We start from the raw sequence: 21,809 nt of genomic DNA, 5'->3' as shown, positions 1-21,809 counted from the left end.
GAGGTAATTATAGAAAGCTAACAAACCGAAAGACATCTTGAGGTATTTATAGAAACTTAACAAACCGAAAGACATCTTGAGGTAATTATAGAAACTTAACAAACTGAAAGACATCTTGAGGTATTTATAGAAACTTAACAAACTGAAAGACATCTTGAGGTAATTATAGAAACTTAACAAACTAAAGACATCTTGAGGTATTTATATAAACTTAACAAACTGAAAGACATCTTGAAGTATTTATAGAAACTTAACAAACTGAAAGACATCTTAAGGTATTTATAGAAACGTAACAAACTGAAAGACATCTTGAAATATTTTTTAGGAGATATCATTTAACGCTTTTTGCATGGAATAATACGATATTAAAGTACAGTTTAACTCGTTGTAGATCAGTAGACTCAATTGTTCCTAGAAAGTATTTTAGTACAATCGGAGTGGCATTGAAAGCTGTAAGGATTTTGATTTAATTGTTACAAAGGAGTGTTTTATGTTTTTATCGATATCTACATTATTTCCGATCTTATTTATCATCACTTGGCTCATCTAATTCAAGAAAACAGTTTTGTTAATTGATCTGCAAAGACTAATTTGTATTAGGTCATTAAATAGTAGGTTGAGTGAAAAACAGGATGTGATAAACAACTTATGGAACATCTTGCATTTCTTCACGGGTGTCAACGATATACTTATAAACAGCACCTGCCTAAAGTAGTAGTACAAGTATTTATTGGATACGGTCAAAGGCCAAAAAAGAAAACCAAATATCTTGTAGACAGATAGATACGCAGGGTAACCAAGATCCCGTCACCTTTGACAAACCGCCAAATTTCTTCTCCTGTAATCACGTTTCCGGTTAAATAGTCCGTTGTCAGTTTCGTAACATTCCGTCTCCCATCCGTTTCAAAACGGTGTTTGTTTGCAAAAGTACCTTCTACATGTGTTGCGTGACCTGATAATTAGAAAGTAAATTAAAGTCCTTATCATGCAATATGCATGGCGTAACGTTTCGACGATAAGACATACCACGTTGCCGCGATTCCCTATACACTTACTGTAACATATGATATAATATTACGAAAAATATATTAGTATGCGTGTGGAGTAGAATGTTTCCATTTTTACACGAAAAAGAATTTTAAAATAAACTTAACTGTTTATTTATGAATCCTTTTTCTTTTCAAAGCAAGCTTCAAGACATATTTGAATAAATCAAAGTTTACTTTAGTGTAAGATGGTGATATTTAATTGAAAAGCTTAACCACGAGAAGTGAAAATAGAAATTTTATCACAACAGAATCTGAGAATACAATACTTTTGTGAATAAATCTTATTAACTCATCAGTTTGATACCGTACTTCTAAGTAACGTTTTGTAAATTACTAGCAGATGTCCATTGAAACAATTCAACGGTAATTTTTCTAAAAATAGTGATGAATAAATATAAAATATGCAGCCAACCCACTTCTTTGGGTAAGAGTGAAGTGAGCAGTTTACAACCGTCTTTTGTCATTCCATGTGTTCTTTCAATAACGAAAATTGCGTTGTGTTTGTTTTAAGCAAAGGAGACTGAATACAATGCATTCTTGGCAAAATTTTTCAATGCATTGGATGCATCCAGCGTATTAGTGCGCTCGGCTTCGCTAACTAGCCTCTGGGAATTTTCCCTCTGGATGCCAACGTTCCTTGTCATTTTACTGAGCGCAAGAAATGTCGCTACGGAAGTAAACACTTTTTGACAGTTGTCATTTCTATAAGTAGTGTCAAAGGGGGAGATATTCAGTTCGATTCAAATCAGTTTATTCAACATAGTATACAATAAAATCGTGCATATATATAATACCGAGATGAGAAATATATATATATATATATAAAAACCGAACGACAACAAATATATACTCAAACAAGTTCCTCTCTTTATGCATGTTTTCCGTTCACATTCCGAAGTATTTCTTTCAATCAGTCGACGAAGGAAGTCCCGTTTTTTTCGTGAAATTCCCTCACAAAAAAAAACATTTTTGTTCTGATAAGGTTTTTTTAGGTTAACCATTGAGCACATACGAAAACTGACGGATCGATGTACAATTTTAGGAATTGCAAAAAAAATGAATAATTTTCCTGTAATCTACTCTTGAAAATAAGCATTTTGATATTTTATTCTACGAGTAACCATTCTGGATATACAGAACGTGACAGACAGACATTTGGCTATATATATATATAGATTCTTCAGACCTGGTTTGGAAAGTATAATACCATTTGCAAAATCTTCTGTTGCAGGCGAAGTTAGTATAAGAAAAAATAAAAGCATTCTATCATTCAAAATGACATTGTTTCAAACATCCTTTCTGAATTGGAAATCCACAATTTGATTCTTCATCATTTTTTGCTCAATCAAAATGAGAAAAAAATTAACGAAAAACAACATTACGATGTTATATTACTTGATAAACTTAATGTTAAATACTTAATTCTTTATCACCGAATAGTGTCTTTCAACATGATGTTTTCTTCTTGCGAGTAGTTTTATATCTGTAACATAAAAACTATATATTCGTAACAAAACTCAGTAAATGGGAATAGTTATGAATGTTTAATCTGATTGTCATAAGAAGAATAATATATTAACTCCTGTATAGTTCCATACATCTGGCGTTTTGTTTTTTGTGTAACTTGTATGCTAGAGAATCGTAATTTTGAAACTTTACTAAAAAAGCCTAAAGCCTTGTTAAACCGTCGGGAACTAGCTTTACACCTCTTAGATAAATATTGCCAAAAATAGCTCAGGGAAGTAGACCATGATTACATTCCACATGAATGAGGCGAAAGTGTACCGTGTGCAAAATGAAACAGGCATTGACTCATGTCATATGCTGAAAGAAATTATTCTAAAAACAAAGATTCAGTTATATATATATAGGTAAATGGGTGTATGTAAAAACATTATTTCAACAGTTAAGTAAGTATTAACATCAAAAAGAAGGACTACGTTAGAAACAGCAAAACCAAACTTGTGATGAAAAAACATATAAATTATCTAAACAAGCCTTAACAACTACAACAAAAACGCTGCACATATTAAAAAGATCGCAGGCTATAAAGTGAGATATAAGATATGCCCTGGATTTTAGAGGTGACTGCGGAAGTATGATCCACATAGCGGGTGGGGATACTTCCTCTACCAGTCTTAACTTCCGTTCGGTAGTCTCACGTGTTAAAGAAAGAATAATACACATAAAATAAGTGAGAAAAATAAAAAATAAAAATAGGTTAGGAGAGCATGATGTGGGGGTTCAAACTCACAACGTTCCACTTGTGTATCATCTTTTACTGTCTGCAGACAATTGTAGGAAGATGATTGCTCGCCAAAGAAATATAAAATGAAAGAATAATGAAACTAAATAAGGTCCTACCATTGGGGGATAAGTAAGGGAACCTTACCTACTGACGTTGGCATTCCAGCCCCATTATAGTAGTAAACGCTGAACTTAATAAGTTGGTATTGGTAGTACAGTAGACAAATTATACTAGTATAAAAAATCCAACCGAGTTTAGATCTAACGACTTTAAGTGTGGTAAAATATTACGTCTTGTGTTATTATTTCTTAACCTCATTTGTAACTCTTTTTTTCATTGTTTTTAATTGGTTATTGATTGCATCATTTTGGTATACGAATAAACCAAACCTGACTTTTTAAAACAAATATAAATATGTTTTCAACACGTACCAGCATGTCTGCAGTTCTTCGCCAGAAAAACTCCCAATAAGAAGTTGCACACCAGACAGAAACCAGGGAGCTGTATTAATTTCTGGTTAACTGGTTTTTCCATCAAGTTCGAACAAAAATAAAGTGTTATCGTCAAATTTAGACAATAATGAAAGACGGGCATAGACGATGGGGGGGGGACGCACCAACGTTTGTGGGCACCTTATTTGCTATGTTAACAAAGGGGCATTTTGCTACCGGGTTAAAACTTGAGGGGTGCATTTCTTTAGCTGCTGATATTTTATAGTTATGTATGCTTAACTGCTTCGATTTTTATCTGAAATATCTCTACCGCCTTTCTCGTGATATTTTTATTTTTAACATTTACATGATAGTAACACCAAATGCCAGCTGACGATAATATCTAAACCATCGATGTTTCACTTCGTGTCAGTTTTAACTTCTGACTCATCAAACCTGTAATAACTTTCCTATCTTCATAAGCGGCGAAACCGTTGGGGGTGGAGGCACTAGTGGCACCTACCACACACATGGAAACTTCTAGGCTGTAAGTTATTAGTTTAAAATGACGGGGTGAGGTAATCATGCCCACATTACATCCCCTTTCTAACTCAATTGGTTTTAATATTTCTATTTGAGTATAAATTTTGGACCATCAATACCTTTTCTTTTCTTTTTTTAGTATAACATAAAAGGTTTTCCTTTGTCCCACCGTCAGCATATTCATACAGCAGAAAATGAAAATATTCTTAAATAACGCTGGAAACAATATGCATACTTATAATTGCCTACCGCTTGTAAAACCAATGAATCAAAATTCGACTCTAGTTTGATGCTTCTGTTATTCGGCAAATATAACAATTTAAAATAAAAGTGTTAGCCGATAACTATTGTACCAAACAAATTTATCACATAGTTTAATTAGTTTTTAAGTACTTGTAAAGAAGTAGGTTTTTGTTTGTTCGGAATTAAGCACAAAGCTACACAATGGGTTATCTCAGCTTTTCCCACTACGGGTATCTAAACCCGATTTCTAGCGTTGTAAGTTCGAAGACTGTGCCACTGGGGGGCAAACAAATCGATTTGTTTGTTTTGAATTTTTCGCAAAGCTACACAAGGCTATCTGCGCTAGCCGTCCCTAATTTAGCAGTGAACGATTAGCGAGAAGACAGCTATTCATTACCACCCGCCGCCAACTCTTGGGCAGGATTAGAATAAACTAATCCATGAGACCTTGGGCGTGGTCAAATAAATCAGTCGAAAGGGTTTACCCTCCTGAGTCCAAAACTGTAATTATATCTCACATCGGACAAGAGATGGCGGAGCTATGAGCTAAAAGTTTGTACTTGAAAAACAAACAAACAACAACCTCAGAGCCGTTCAGCCGCGGCTAAAAAGTCTGTCATTTATTCCAAAATAAAGTCCTACATCCTATTAGCTATTTTTCTTGCTTAGCATAAGCGTAGGAGCTGGCATGTCTCGACCCAAATCGCTTTTTTGATCGATTTAGTGTGCAAAAAATTAACAATAAATAATGCTTACAACATCATTGTCAGCGTTTACATGATATTTGACTAAATGCGTCCTGTTGTTTGTTTGGAAATATCCAAGGTTTATTGGGCCGTACCCACTTTAGATTTCCTTCCTAAGTCCCTGGATAAAAAGTTTCTTATTTGCATAATATCCACAGACGCATGAAACTTTATCCGAGTCAGTATTTTATCTTGAAATGTTTTAAGGCCTGGTGGTTGGAACTCTCGACTTGCAATCTGCGGGTCGGGGATTCGATTCCCCTTCATTCCAAATATGCTCGCCCTTTCAGACGTAGGGGCGTTATAATGTGATGGTCAATCCCACTATTCGTTGATAAAAGAGTAGCCCAAGAGTTGGCAGTGGGTAGTGTCAACTAGCTGCCTTCCTGTAGGAAAGCTAGCGCAGATAGCCCTCGTGTAGCTTTGCACAAAATTCAAAACAAACCAAAAGTTTTAAGCTGATTCTTCGTTTTATTGGTTTGGGAAGATAATAATTATCCTTGGATCATTACAAATTCTGTGGATCGAATAATAAAGAATTTTTTTCAGGAAGATCTTATGAAACGTTATAATTTTTTTATTGTTGAAGTAAGGAATAAGAACTTGTTAACTATAACGTACTTGAGATATTACAAACAGCGTTAAAAGTAAAAAAAAACAACAATAAATCACTTGCCATACAATAATATTACTTATGAAGGGAATCGTAACGCTAAGGCCACAAAGTTATATTTAAATGACACTAACATTTTTTACAGTATTCTCTATTTTAGTTAGTTGTAAACCTGATATAACTGTTTCGTTAATAATCTGCAGCTGACAAGAGGAGGCAAAGCTGCATTAGGAGGAATTAGAGAAGGAGATGTTTTAGACGCCATTAATGGAAAAACCGTAGTCTCTCTGACTCAAACCGAGGCACACCAGTTAATACAAGCTACTGGAGATACCTTAAACTTAACTTTACGAAGGTAAGACCAAAAGTGGACCTAGATAATTTATATTTACAACAGTAATTTACTTCAAAGCTTGATTGTGCCACCAATTAACATAACTAGTTTTTCTATAGTGCTAACTGGAAATGTGGAATATTTTATAACTAATAAGCATTCACTGCAAGCTAAAAGCAACAGTGAAAAGAGTTTCGATGAATGTACGTTAACTTTTTTTCATAGCTTATAAATCTCTGAAAATCTTGTTTGCTTGTTGTTAAGCGCAAAGCTACACAATGAACTATCTGTGCTCCGCCAACCGCGGGTATCGAAATCTGATTTTTAGCATTATAAACCCTCAGACTTACCGTTGAATCACTGGGGTCAGCTCTGAAAGATTAAAACATTTATGTATTTTATGATAGCCTGTTTTTTTTTGTTCATTTGTTGCTTTGTGGGGGATTAATATCGACATAAGACGATCAAAATATAAATTCAGTAATAAGACAGTTAAAAACTTAAGTATTCAGGAATAGCTGCTATTGAACTACGCTTTCTTCCATTTTGCTATAATTGTGACGTGTAATAAAAATATAATTCCTAAGCGGTAAAATTTTCTAATCGTTTTCAGGAAAAAGTGTTACCCGTACATATTTACATATAGTGAGGGTTAATTGCGCCTTATATGAACAACGTATCAAGTCTCCTGTTGTCCTTAGAGCTATACAGTGGTTCGTTATAAAGAAATCTTTATATTTAAAATGATAGAATCTGGGAGAACTAACTGTTACCAAAATCACATTGAGGACAATAAGACTCTGTATGATATCAAAAATTAGGATTTGTGGAGTAATTTTGCTCACTTAGAATAGGTAGATTTTTATATATTATCATTTTAGATATGATATTCTTCCTTCAGTCACCATGCACTTTGGTCATTTTCAATCGTGCTCATTCGTATAGTCTTAGTTACTCACCACTGTCCGACAACGCATTTTCTGGGCATCGACTTCCAAGAGCACATTTAAATAGAACAAAAAGAAAAATCCATCGAGTTTCATCAGGATGCTTGAAAGGTATGTGGTTGGACCATATCTATGATGAAAACAACAACTGTTTTTAAGGCGTGGTTGGCAACTTGTAAGTCTTCATCAACTTTAAATCCTTCTCAGTTTTTACTGCAATTGTTTTTGGGATGAATGATTCTCTTTCGTAACCAATCTTTGAGAACGAAGGCGTTGCTCCTGATTGACTTGGTGTGTGGTTTCAGGGTCCATTGTGGTGTCCAAAATGCTTTGATGTGCGAGGTTTCCACTTTCTTGGAGAACATTGAAGGCTCACTTACTCACAATGTTGTGAACTTCGGCTCTACAGCATATAATTGCTGTGTGAATATTTTTTCTTCGTAAAGAGCAGTCACACAATATCCAGTCATAAGCTATTCCGTGATGGCATTGCACTGCCGAATGATCGGAAGTTTACTGTGATTGATGCTAAATAGGTGCTAAAACATGTCGACGTGTGACACGCTATTGCATTAGCATATGCAGTTCGTCCTTATTTAAGTCTATTAACCCTTTGTATAAATGACAATGTAAGATTGTTTGAGATTGTGAAAAACTGAAAGAAAATTTTCAGATATTTCTTATTGTAAATATATTATGTGTATATTTTTAAAAAGGTTTAAAGTAACCCTTCAGAACAGGATATAATGATATATCACCATTATATTTATTCTAAGTTCATTCAGATGTATTAACACTTTAGCTATATTTTCTCTGTTTTTAGATAAACTTCAATTACAAAAACATCTTAAAGCAATTTCAAAAAGTAAATGCGGAAATTCTTAATAGCTATCTTCATTATTACATTATGAAGCTATGAACCAGAAACAAGTCTATGTTATATTTGAATAAAGTTAGTTAAGAACAACGGCATCATTTTCACGATCCAAGACTTTCATCTCCAATTAAAAATGCAACTTAATCGTTCCGAATATCATGTATTCAGGACACTCTACTCCAAGTTTGGTGGCACGTTCCTCTACCAAGTAGTATGGCCTTGACTGTGATCTTGAGTATCAACCTTTCTGGGGGACACACACATACACACATTCCTTTTCCAGAAAATGTGAAAGACAATGCTAAGGCTGGAGATAGTACTGTTACTGATGTTGAATTATTGTGCAAACAGAGTAACAAACAACAAAGGGCTGTAAGCCAGAAAATTTTGTTTTCATTCTACAGTAGTTATACGTTTATATTTGAAAATGTTGCTTTTTTGTGATTTCTGTCGAGATATTGGGTGTAGAGTGTATTATTTCATCTTGGTTACAAAAGATTTTGTGCTAGATGATGCTGAGGTTGAAATAAATATTACTCGCTTTACATCAATGTAACTTTTGTTCTTTCATTTTCGTGAAGTTAAGAGGGTGAAATCTGAGCCTGTCTGTGAGGAATATTGTAAAGTCTGAGTACTGCCAGAATACAAAACCTCTTTCAGGAACAGCAGAAGAGGTTTTGTAAGTTTAACGATGATAATGAATAAATTAAAAAATAAAGTATTTATTGCAATGGAGAAAGAATAATAAAATGAGTTATATCTTAAAAAAAAATCCAAGCATTCTTTTACAGGATCGGACAAATTTAGCTTCCTATTTATTTAGATACTAACGTAAAAACATTTTTATCAGAAAAAAAAATAATTTCTAGCCTATAGCTAAAATACGGCAATCTTCTGATTTTAAATATTCCTTCGACAGCAAGAAAAAACAACAACAACAAAAAAAAAACATTTTATTTCGCAATGGTTTGTTAGAGAACATAAACCGTTGAATGTTTGAGTCTAATTCAGGTACGGAAAAATAAAGAAATAATTAAAAATAAAGTATACAGCAGATATTTCTTTATGCAGATACGAGGTTAATAGCTCCTATATTTTATAGATGCTACTGATATCGTGTTTGATATTTAAATTCCGTTAGGTTTATATCAAAATAGAAATATAATATATATCATTAAAACATAGTTTTACTGCGCAAGTAAGTATAAAATAACTTATCAAGAACAATGTTTTAGCTTTGACAGAAACACTATAGTTATTTCATAGAAAAAAAAAAGCACTATTTGTAAATGTGATGAAAGTTTTATATTACGATGCCAAGTTAACTTTTCGAGCCATTTTTAATTTTTATTATTTCAGCTATTATTTTAATAACTGATGTAGCTAGTAATATTTGTTGTTTTACGTGGTATGTATATGGCGTATTTGAAGTAACAACAACAAAAAAGAACAAGACAAGTTGATGCAGTTTATGTTTATCCTATTAAGATGAATAACATTTATTATACGTTTATTTGCAGAGAAGAAAACTTTCCAGCCAAAGGTATGTTTAAATCAAGCACAACGATTGAAGTAAACGACGAAAGCAAAGCTACACATATCACAGGTAAGCAAATATCAGGCGTAAAAAAAATAGTTCCTTATAAAATAAATAAGAATGAATTATAGGCGATGCATGTAGAAATTAAATTATTACGCAGAAAAAACGATTTATATATACGTATAAAAATAAACATAATGGAAAAAACGGAAAATAAATAAACAAATACCTGCAAATAGAAAGAAAGAAAGGAAAGTTATCGTTAATGGATTATTTATGCCTGTTTAGAGACTCACATTTTATTTCAGTGTTAGTTAGTATGCTACGTTTGTTTTTATAATTACATGTGCTTTCACATCAGAATAATGACACTACGATTCTCAGTGGAAAAACCTTGTTACGTACTTGTTGCTGGTGTGAAAATGAAAATAAATGCCCAAATCGGTATGCATACAAACACACACACACACACATATATATATAAATAACAGCCTTATATTTTCTGAAATTCACTGATTAATTTATAACTTATAAAGTACTTTAAGGTAAATTCCTTCTGTAAACTACAGATGTGCTACAGAAAATATAATTATTATAGGCAAGCGTATCGGCATCGTTGTTTGTGTAGCTATGAATGGTAGCCTATAAGGTATGAAATAAATTGAATTATAACGTAATAAGATTTGGAATTGATAAAAACAGTGCGTTAGAATTAGTTTTTCTATTTAATTAGATCTAAATAACTATTTAATTGCTATCGCCATATGCATTTGTATATTTCCCTTCATTTAATATTATATTCTCTCACTAGAGGGCAAACCTTGTTATTTATTGTTGCTGCAGAGGTTGGTTGTTTGTAGTTAAGCGCAAAGCTATACAATGGGATATCTTTGCTCTGCCCACCACGGGTATCGAAACCCGGTTTCTAGCGTTGTAAGACCGCAGACATACCGCTGTGCCATTTGGGGGGGGAGGGCGTTGCTGTAGAAATCAAAACGTAAAGCTTGTAAAATATTTGTGAGCAACTGTGGTTTCACCGACTTAAAGTAAATATTTCATAATAATGCTAAGTTTCTTCTCTTGTATACTTTGAACTTTAGTTTTCGCACTTAAAGTAAAACATCAGTTTCACTCATATGATACTCACCAATAACTTAAGGCACACTTCTTTTCTATTTTAAATTACCAGTAGACTTAGTGATGTCAAATGTGTAAACTAAACGCATAGAACCATGCTATAGACCCAACACTAAAAGTTTAACATTAACGCGATTATATTAGATATCATTTATCTACTGAAAAGTAAATGGTCAGGAAAAAAATATTTGAGATTTTTATTCAATAAATTTGTTTTTCTTTTTTTTTTATGTTTAAAGATTCGATAACTCACGTTTTGCAAATACAGCCAATTTAAGTTCTATTACTTATATTACACCGAGGCCTAACTATAAATGTCTGATGTTCAATTGTAGTTCGATTAGTGCTTATGTAAACAAAAAGTAAAAGACACTGGGCGTGTACTTAAAACCGTTACGTTGAATAGAAATTCAGTATAACAGAATGTGCAACTAGTAGTTACGTCTAAGAATTCTAAATAAAAATGCGTTGTTTCACTTATTTTACTTCTATAGATTCTTGAGACCATTATTATGTTATTAGTATGCGGCTTCTTTTTCATTTCTAAATTAGTGAAACAATGCTTGCTGATTTATAGAGATAGAACTTGTGTGGTATTGTCATGCATGAAGCGAATCACGTGAGTAAAACGTCACGGAGACAGACAGAGAATTATGGTGAAAATCAACCACCTTGTCAAACTCGGGTTCATACGTTACTAGAATGCTTTATGTTATGGAAGAGGGAAAATGATTGCATAAACAGTAATGATATACAAGCTGAACTGAAAGTAGAATTTTTTTGTAAGGTATGTATTTGTACAGACTCGATAATAGTATTCTAACTGTCATACAGAAATTATCATATAGATTTTTATACTGTCTTTTGATTATTACAGATATTTAAATTCAGAATTATTCTCTGTTAATAATATTGAATGTAAACCGAACTTTGTTGTTGGTTTGGAAAGACAAGGAGCTCGATTGAATATTATAACTGCATCCTTCTTAAGGTATGGCTTTTAACGTGACAGTATTTGCAATGTCTGTAACAAACATATATGACATAAAAACATAGATATCAGTTTTTCGAAAATCTGAAATAATCACGGTTTTAACTATAGTGCAAGAGTTAGAAAAGTACTAAATTTTCGGTTACTCCACTGTTGAATATTCTGCACTTTATACACAATTATTGATGAATATGATTAAAATATAGTTTAAAAACGTATCTTTTTTCTTCCTCAATCCTAACATAGAGTATCTACTGTATTATCAAGAGTTTGTGTTAAAAGAAAAACAGTTTGTTTAACAATTTACTGTAATATACAACTAACGTTTTCGATATGATATTCTAAACTGATAACTTAGAAGTTTATTAAATAGTAATAAGAAAGGAAGGGCAATAACCAGAAATATGACGATAATAAAAAAAAAACATTTTAATAAAACAAAGTGGCTGCAAGGAAAATCATTCAAACGCTTGCAAAGGCGTCGACGAATATATGTGCATTTTTCTTTTTTCCACCATTTTAGCTTCTTATGGAATTATTTTAGCAACTCCTGCAAAGTAATATGTGTTTCAATGTTTCAAAGACTCACTTTCTATTCCTATTGCTTAATCTCATGTCTAAGTCTTAGTTAAAGTCTGAGAAGAAATATTCACTATTACTCGAAGTTCTTTAACTAGAATTTTGTTAGTGGTGAATATGAGTCGAATTAACTCGCAAATTTTTAAATATATATATATAATTAGTAGTCGTCAAGGTTTATTAAAATTCAATTTTGTTAAAGTATGCTGCAGTTTTTGTTACATATTTATATTTATCTCTAAAAATGTACACATAACGTACTAACCTATCCATAATAAAGAATCGTGAAACCTGTAAAGTACTTGTTCGAATTCTTCCTTATGGCAAACTAAGCATCTATAGTTTTTTACCATCTGCAATTAAGTTTTTTCTTATCAAACTTGTCATACATTTTATGTTTTATAAATATAGCGTGAAAAATATAAATAATTTCTATATATTTTTTTATTTGTTTATACACAACCAATATCGATACACTAAACAAGCCGTAACTGACAAAATAAATTAAAAAAAAAGATAATGGTAACATGGTTCAGCTTGGGCCTTTCATACTTAATTTATTCAGAACTATATTGTGACTTTCCATGTGAATATCGTAATTACATTTACTTTTCATAATTCCAAATAACTATATGTTTGAAAATAATTATTCAGATGAAGACGGGAAGAGCAATGTTATTACCATGACTTTAGTATGTATCTGCAAACTTGGGGCAAACTTTCTTATCTTTATAGGTTTAGTTACATAAAAAGTGTGCTTACTTGTGTAGAAAAGTAATCCTAAAATTATAGTTGCATGTGCATTGCAGAGATCCAGAAAAACAAAACATGATTTATGAAAGGAAAGATGAAGGGATATAATTGTTTCCGAATATTAATAATGTTTTAAAATACTGTTAAGCATTATTGCTGATAACTTGTGTCATAGAAATAAGCCCTAGCATTTCTAGAACAATAGAACATTTTATGTATTTTAAAAGTCCAACTAACTTCGTTAATTATGAAGTTGTAGAAATTCAGAAAATTATATATAATATTTATAAGTGAAAACGATAAAAATATTTACTTGGACTTTTTTTGATGCAAGCTCAACAAAATAATTTTATCAAAAATCAAAAGTTTAAAGTAAATTTTAGATTGCATATGAATGAATAATATATATTAAAAATTAAAGGGAATTTAATAATACTACTTTCCATTAATGAACGTAGTTTATTTTAGTGTGTTGAATTTCTTGCAATATGTTACGAAATCGCTAGTGATATATTAAGTTTTGCATATTCAAAAAAAAAAACCTTTACATTACTCACAATGGTAGAGAAAAGTGTTGTTGATAATGATAATATGTCATAAGAAGAATGATAACTCAATTAGGGTAACTTTTCTTTAGCCAACACCTTACCAACATCAACGAATTCTACTGAAACTTGTGCGACGACCATTGTTATAAACACTTCCTCTAAGCCATCCCTTACCAGAAGTAATGGAACGCATAGTCCTTCTTCGGTCTCGATGACAACCACAAAACTGGCTTCGCTGGCTGATCAAAGTGAGTTCTTTTTTGTTTTTTACAACTATACTCACCGTGAAGTTGCTCTGAGTTTTGTTTACCTAAAAAGATAAGCATTTAGTAACGTAGACTACTATGATTTATTTTATAATTTCTACGTCTAAGCTTTGCTTCAGATAAAGAAACGGTTGAAAGTTTCGTTTTAAAACTATCCTAAAAGAGGGCCCCTTGTTTACTTACGAAAATACCGAAATAAACTGTAATGATACATGGTTTTCTTCAAGTAGTGATGCACGCTTTCTTTTGGATTCGTTGTGTCAGAAGTTTGATATAATCGGGATATTGTATCCCTGTGAAATATTCGTAGGTATTATAAATTGAGTAGAAATGTATTACTTACAGGCAAACCAAATTTACAATTCTCATTTGTAATTTTAAATCGAAATGTTTATTATTCATTCCATAACATAAAAAAGGGAAAATATTTATTGCCTTGTGATTCTTCGTCTTTCATCTCTTTTCTTACGCGGATCTATGAAAAATCTAATATTTTAACAATACGTTGTTGTTGTTGTTTTTGTAATTATATTCAAGGTTTAAGGAATGAAAAAACAGCATAACGTTAAACATTCTTATTTTGTGAGGAAAACGATATTGCTATGAAATTGTTGAAATTAATATTGTACATTTCTTTTCTCTTTCTTCTATAATTCTATATCTCACCTGTATTTAAAAGGTGATACTGTATTAAAATAATGTTATTGGAATATTTTATTTAGGGTACACACACACAGGTATATAGGGTGCCTAGGAATTATGTTAACAAAGTTATCTATTATTTGCTAGGACTACTTTTGTACTATCATTTTGAAACGTCTATGTTGGACATTATTTGAAACTTGATTTTCATCAGCTGATTTATTTTCGGCAATATTTAAACTCAGCGTAGTGAATTAGATCGGTTCATTATTTATTGCGTTATGAAGCGTGTGAACTATATTCAACAACTGAACTAACAGATGTTTAAACAATAGCTTTCTGTACGTTTGAATGGTTGAAAAATTATTGGAAAAATGTTCGAATAATAAAATATTTATTGGTTTTATTTGACCTTACATTATGTTCATATTGGAAAAGTAATATTTATGGCAGAGTTCAGCCTTACTAAATTCACACTGCGTGCGGTGATCCTGCACATTCCATGGTAAAACTCTGAACTTATAACTTTGGTGGGTAAAATTTACTTTCTATATAAGTATCTCAGAATATCCGAAGTATTAATGTTTATTATTGGTAATAGCAACTGTTATGAGTCACCGGTGTTTCAGAGCGCATCACAAGACATAAAAAATACTATCCGTGCTCTTATCACGTCTTTAAATGGTTTTTGATAAGATGTTATCTTTCTTTTTTGTTATCGCTGTGTACCAAGAGAAGAACATACACATATTGTCTTTCGGAATAATTTACTTATCCATACATTCAAAGAAGTGGTGTTCGTTTGTCTGTCTGTCTGGCGTCTTGACTTAACAATCTCGTTTGAAGAAACTGGCAGAACCAATTTAGATGACAATTGCTAGAGAAATTGGGTGGACCACCCAAAGTTTAAGTTTTAATGGATAAGCAATCGGACGAATTGTTCGAGTTGGGCAACCATTTCAATTTTTACAACCAGAAACCGACGCCAAACGAAAGTGACGTTTAATGCAGCGAGTAGAACGGGTTTCTATGCTGATCGCCCGTGTACAGTAGACTTACAAACTGTCTTAGTGAATACTCCTGAAGAAGCTGTAAAGCGAAACGTTGAGTGTCTAATTAAATAAAAACAACATTTTGGTGTTATAAGGTCGTTTATTTCTAGCATTTATATGTCTTCTATACACCAATATGCACCACAAAAACTAACTATAACATATCATTGTTGTAAATTTGAAAGGAAAAATGTTTTAATTTTAAGGAACATATATAACAATCATATCATAATTTGATCGTGAGAGACTTCTCGTGAGAGGCTCAAGATATATTATCCATATAAAAGTTTCAAATTTCTTTCTTGGAATGATATTACATCATGCCTTTTTCTTTTTTCCTCTTGTTAAATAACTCATTGTTCAAAAGTGATTAAGTTTTTTTTGGACCTTTTTTAACTTATTTATTCATCTATGATTATTTTATTTTATTTTCAAAGTGGTTTATCTTTCAACCAGTAATTTATAATGACAACTTGGTTTAGATTTCAACTTACCCAAATTCTTGAGTGTTCATGTCTTTTGCTACTTGTGTTGTAGAACAGTTTATCATATTGACACGCTCGCAGTTCTTACATAAGCATTTCATAGTCCACTTCATATGTTTCATACGAGTCTTTCTTTAAACTATATAAAAAAAATCACGGACGAATGTGATTCACAAACGTAAAATCGGATGTTATCTTTAATGTAAGTTAAACTACTGTAACCTGTGGCGATGATAACCACAGTAAAAATATTTACCAATATCTACTTTATTAGTATCTCTAGTGAACGTCGTCAAATGACAAAAATGTTTATAATCTAGTAAACATTACTAATAGTTAATAAGGGACCTTATAATAAGTTAAACATTATACGTGACTAAGTAATCACCTCGACTAATAGTGCCATCTGTGAACCAAAGTTTTTCCCTCCAAACACCATAGCTTGAATAGGCAAGTTAAGATGATATTGTTTGTTTGTTTTGGATTTCGTGCAAAGCTACACGAGGGCTATCTGCGCTAGCCGTCCCTAATTTAGCAGTGTAAGACTAGAGGGACGGCAGCTAGCCATCACCACCCACCGCCAACTCTTGGGCTACTCTTTTACCAACGAATAGTGGGATTGACCGTCACATTATAACGCCCCCACGGCTGAAAGGGCGAGCATGTTTGGTGTGACGGGGATTCGAACTCGCGACTCACAGATTGCGAGTGGAGCGCCCTAACCACCTGACCATACAGGGCCTTAAGATGATATAGTGTAGTTCCTTCAGGACTGACCCTTTGCTTTCACATATTCAAGAAATGAAAACACGACTGTTAAAACAATTCCACAAACAAGTAACTCACCTGTATATATTTCCTTGTGCGCAAAGAAAGTGAAAACATTCTCTGTGTTAACCTATTAAATTTTAATTTTCAATCTGCAGCAATTTCAAAGATGTAAGTAATTGAAGAAAGTACTAAAAGTGATTATTTTATTTTATTCAATATTATTCATAAGTAACTTATTTACAAAACATTTTATATTATACTAAAAGTTACAAATATTTTTCATTGGTTTACAACCAGAAAAAATATTTTGACAAAGAAATGGAAGACTGTGAAACTATGAAATGTTCTAGGAATTGGAGTTTGGATGTTTTCGAAGTTGATTACCGAATATGTTATTCTTAGTATTAAGTCACTTCAGTAGTGTGGTACTTAAGCTAGACACTGATAAATCCGTCATTTTATATCCAGCACGTATTTCACATCATTGTACGTGTTTCGCTTTTTAGTCTCCCATAATAACAAGAAAGTATTGAAAATTATTTATTTTTCTTTTATTTGTCATTGATAAAGTAGCTATGGTATTTCGTATTTCTTACAGAAAAAAAATTTCTTTGTATAACATTCGTTACTTGAATAATTCATATTTAAATTAGAATACTAATAAACTCTCTTTCGTACTGCGCAAAGGACATCTGTGACACCCAGATTTGTTACGAGCTGAATAATCTCGGTATTTGGTATTTTCAACCTGAACTGTACCTTATGTGACACATGAATTAAATGTTCAGATAAGAGACACTTATAAGGTTCAGGTATAGCATCCTTAATTTAGAACTACTGACCAAGAGGAGGGAACCAATGAGCAGCGACCATTATTTATTCGATTACTTTTAAGCGAATTGTGGGATTGACCATCACTGTTAAAACACCTCTACAACTGATAGTGCGGAGCGTGTTTTGTAACATATCATGGCTCAAATCTTGGACCTTCCATTCTGCAGCCCGCTACGCAAACTGTTAGGTCATGTCCGTCATGCTTGACCATCACTAGCTCTGCTATATGTTTACAGTAGTAAAATGAGCTGTAATTCGCTTAATATTCTATTTAATCTTTTTTTTTCAGCTGGAATGTTTTAAATTACGTTTATATTTACATGTAACTCAGTGTCATTGATTTAAAATATACAGCTACTTTGCTTGTTTCTCGAGCAAATACGTCAAGATTTTTGTGGACGTTTGTTTATTTGGTCACAAAAAACAGGAAACATGGAGGAGCGCATCCTGTCCCATCCGGCTGCTACCACCGGGAACTACACACCTATGAACATTACGATTACTAGTGCAAGCCGGAAAGGTAATGCTTATTATGTGAACATATTACTTGAGCTAGTTTAAATAAGTTTTAATGATGATCGTTTGAAAGGTGTTAATATTCACGGTCCACCTGTTAGCCAGCTTAAAAAAAATGATGCAAGGTTCCTACTTAATTATATTTAGTGTTTTTCAACCGCTACATTTATACACAGAAAGTTTGGGTCTTTTTTCATACCCCTAGGGAATGACCAAACGCCACCTCTCTCGACCCCCAATCAATTTCCAAACAATATTGATGAAGTTACCTTAATTATAGAGCCTTATAAAAAAAATAAAAAATAATAACATTACACAGTCACGGAACTTCATCTGTGTATTTGGCAAGGGCGTGAATTAGTGGTTAGCGTACTCGGATTGTGCATCCGAGGATGCACGATTAGCGGCCAGTTGTCACAACAATGTGCTCCTAACTTTGGGGCTGTGGGTGCGCTATAAGAACTGTAAGCAAATTCCAAGGATGCACGGTTTGCGGCCAGTTGTCACAACAATGTGCTCCTAACTTTGGGGCTGTGGGTGCGCTATAAGAATTATGATCAAATTCCAAGGATGCACGGTTTGCAGCCAGTTGTCACAACAATGTGCTCCTCAACTTTGGGGCTGTGGGTGCGCTATAAGAATTATGATCATATACCTTTATTCGATTAAAACAGCACAACAGCTAGTGGTAGATGTTGTTGAGAAGCTGCGCAGATAGCAGTTATGTAGCTTTGCACGAAATTCAGAAACTTACACAAATATTTTAGTTAAGGCTGAATTGTAATACAAAGAAGTTAGTGAGATAAGAACAGGAAGAAAATGACCAGTGAAGTGTGATAGTAAGAAATAATGAACATTCATCAGTTCTCAGTGAAGAAAAAAAATGAATTAAACGTATTTTAGCTTATTTTTTTTATTCAGTTCACACTAATAAACTTCAAAATGTGTTAGATAAGAATTATTAGAACAAATATAAATAAGTGTGTCTAATAGTACCACAATAGGACCTTTAAATAGTTCATCAATGTAAAAGTTAATACTAGATATATTAAGACAGAAGCAGGAAAATTTTAACGTTTATACCACACACACAAATTGTGTTTTATTTAACGTTGATACTCGTCCAACTTCAAGCCTATAAGGTAATTACTTTGAGACAGGGTATTACACTGTGATTATACTTCAAGCCTATAAGGTAATTACTTTGATAAAACATGTAACCCTTCGAGATGAAAACGATTTGGTTTTCTTCAGATCCATAAGTTTGTAGACCACATATCAAGTCATTGCCCTGAAGGAGTCATGACGCTAATTATATTTTGAGGATGTCCAATCCCTTGATATGGAGCAAGCATACGTTTCTTTTTAATTATATACAAACTGTATGACCATCAGCGGAATGATCGTACAGTTTTCTTTTGATAAAGCTACAAATTGTTTTCAAACAATTGCGTGATTGTTCACCAGTACACTCAAAGCATATTATAATTAGCTTTAGTCATCAGCAATGACGAACAAGTGTTAATATAACCCAAATATCCGTGTAAATGTAAGTTATGTAATGTTCAGACTTAAATTAGGTATAACCATAGTGTGATACCCTGCCTCAAAGTAATTACCTTATAGGCTTGAAGTATAATCACAGTGTAATACCCTGTCTCAAAGTAATTACCTTATAGGCTTGAAGTATAATCACAGTGTAATACCCTGTCTCAAAGTAATTACCTTATAGACTTGAAGTATAACCACAGTGTCATACCCTGTCCATGCATATTTATCAATTTATTATGCAAAAATAACATTACATCAAAGTTTATGCACGAAGCAGTATACTCAAATATCCACATGTTTTTAGTTGAAGGTCACGTTTTGGGTTGTTGTATGTATGATATTTGGACAAGATAAGTTTCAGAACTCTTTAATGGGCAATAATGAAGCGGATATACGTGTATGATTATTGACTGTTAGGTTTAGCGACACTTAATGAATTGCGCGGAAGTGCCTAACAAAGACAGTGCTTCCGTGGTTGGCCATCTACAATAGAAAACAGTCCGATAACGGGATGTAAGTCAGTGATGAGCACTCGTAGGGCAGCAGGAAAAGGTTTAGGAAAGGCATTCATTGGAGAAATCATAAAATGTCACGGAAATACATCAGGTTTTTGTTGTTTATATCTTTTGTCAAGTTGACATGTTCTCACGTGCTCTACCTCCACCTAGTTCTAGGTTGTTTTTTATGTTACTTCTATGGAGAACGGATACTTTTCAACTACGTAGATGAGCATTAGCCAGGCGAGTTTCTGTTGTGGATCAAAATTTTTACTAAACAGATTTCAACACACATCACACAAAGCTCTAAAAAAGGATAGCTTGTCTATTGAGTGTTATAAGTATATTTATATGCCCGAGAATATATGCACAAACACATAATTCGTTTGTAAATTTAATTTTATATGTTAAAGTCCTAGCTATGCATTCTAAATCAGAAAAATTCAGAATTCAGGCACTCAACTCGCTAATTGAGGGTCTTGGGGCGAATCACGTCACCGAACATGCTCGCGAACATGGGGGGCGTTATATTATGACGGTGGTGATATTGACTTGCTGCTTCACTCCTAAATTAGGGATGGATAGCGCAGATAGTCCTCGTGTAGCTTTGCGCGAAATTCAACAAATAAACAGAATGCAATAATAATAAACGTATCAAAGCAAAATCAGTTGTACGTGCAATAAATAAATGAGGTTATAAAGCAAAACATCTTAGTTAGTTCGACTAATTACATAGGCCTGCGATGTTTTGATTGTCTTGAAATATTCACATATTGTACAGTAATTCCTGTACGCTGAATCCGAAAATAATATCAATTTTTCTCCATCATGTACAGATTTTTCACTAAATGTCATATGTTCTTTTACATAATTGAATCATTTTCATTGAAATCGGATCATATTTTGTTATGCATAAAACGCTAACCACCACTGGCTATAGATTTCTCTAGACCAATCGCGACGTGAAAATCTTATCGATCGTTCTAGAACCCACGAGAAATAAACATAATAATAAAAAATTTTCATTGTGGTAAACGAAATAATAATTTGATCTAAGTAAGAGCTTTTTTCTTCTTCCTGATTTGTAAAAAAAATCTTTACGTGATAGTAAAAGAAAGAATATTATATTCGAAATCTGCGTAGCTGAATTATGGAAAATCCGTTATTAAAACCAAAACAACTTTTATGAACTTTAAATTCGCAGGCCTGTGTTATTTGCCCCAAGAACTATTCATGACGTTACGCTATATCCATAAAGAATATAGAGCAAAATAATTTCAAATGAAAGAGAAAAAAAATTCAAAAATTGTATATACATTTGCTGTTATTACCATAACTAAAGTATAAAAATGGTGAACAGACGTCCTGGTTTGGCCAGGACCGTCCAAAATTTTGGAATGCTGTCCCAGTGTTCCCATAGGTAATTTGAGGACACCAAAATGTCCCGGTTTTAATTTTTGTCAATAAAAACTTTCACTTTTTTGTACTTGCTGCTGCTTCTGAAGTTGGCTATAAGGCAGGCTGCAGCAGTGGACACTATTGCATACATCATCGAGCACGTGATTTTCCATCCGCCAAAACAAAGAGAATCTGTTTATTGCAAATGGTAAGTGCTG

General features: G+C 32.9%; 1 protein-coding gene across 5 annotated transcripts in view; it reads left to right on the top strand.

The window, feature by feature from the left end:
• LOC106472897 overlaps nucleotides 1-21,809 on the top strand; it is a 104,507-nt gene that overhangs the window by 18,432 nt on the left and 64,266 nt on the right. For 3 of the 5 annotated variants that reach the window (XM_022402334.1, XM_022402333.1, XM_022402330.1), the window contains exons 2-5: nucleotides 6,077-6,228; nucleotides 9,552-9,637; nucleotides 13,669-13,827; nucleotides 18,057-18,149. In XM_022402334.1, coding sequence (XP_022258042.1) covers nucleotides 6,077-6,228; nucleotides 9,552-9,637; nucleotides 13,669-13,827; nucleotides 18,057-18,149 — 490 coding nt within the window. The remainder of the gene's footprint in view (nucleotides 1-6,076; nucleotides 6,229-9,551; nucleotides 9,638-13,668; nucleotides 13,828-18,056; nucleotides 18,150-21,809) is intronic. The other 2 variants (XM_022402341.1, XM_022402337.1) reach the window with 2 other exon arrangements.

The sequence above is a fragment of the Limulus polyphemus genome, unplaced genomic scaffold, assembly GCF_000517525.1.
Source record: "Limulus polyphemus unplaced genomic scaffold, Limulus_polyphemus-2.1.2 Scaffold124, whole genome shotgun sequence".
Lineage (NCBI taxonomy): Eukaryota > Metazoa > Arthropoda > Merostomata > Xiphosura > Limulidae > Limulus > Limulus polyphemus.
Note: the sequence above shows the minus strand (reverse complement) of the source record. Positions and strands in the feature narration are given on the sequence as shown.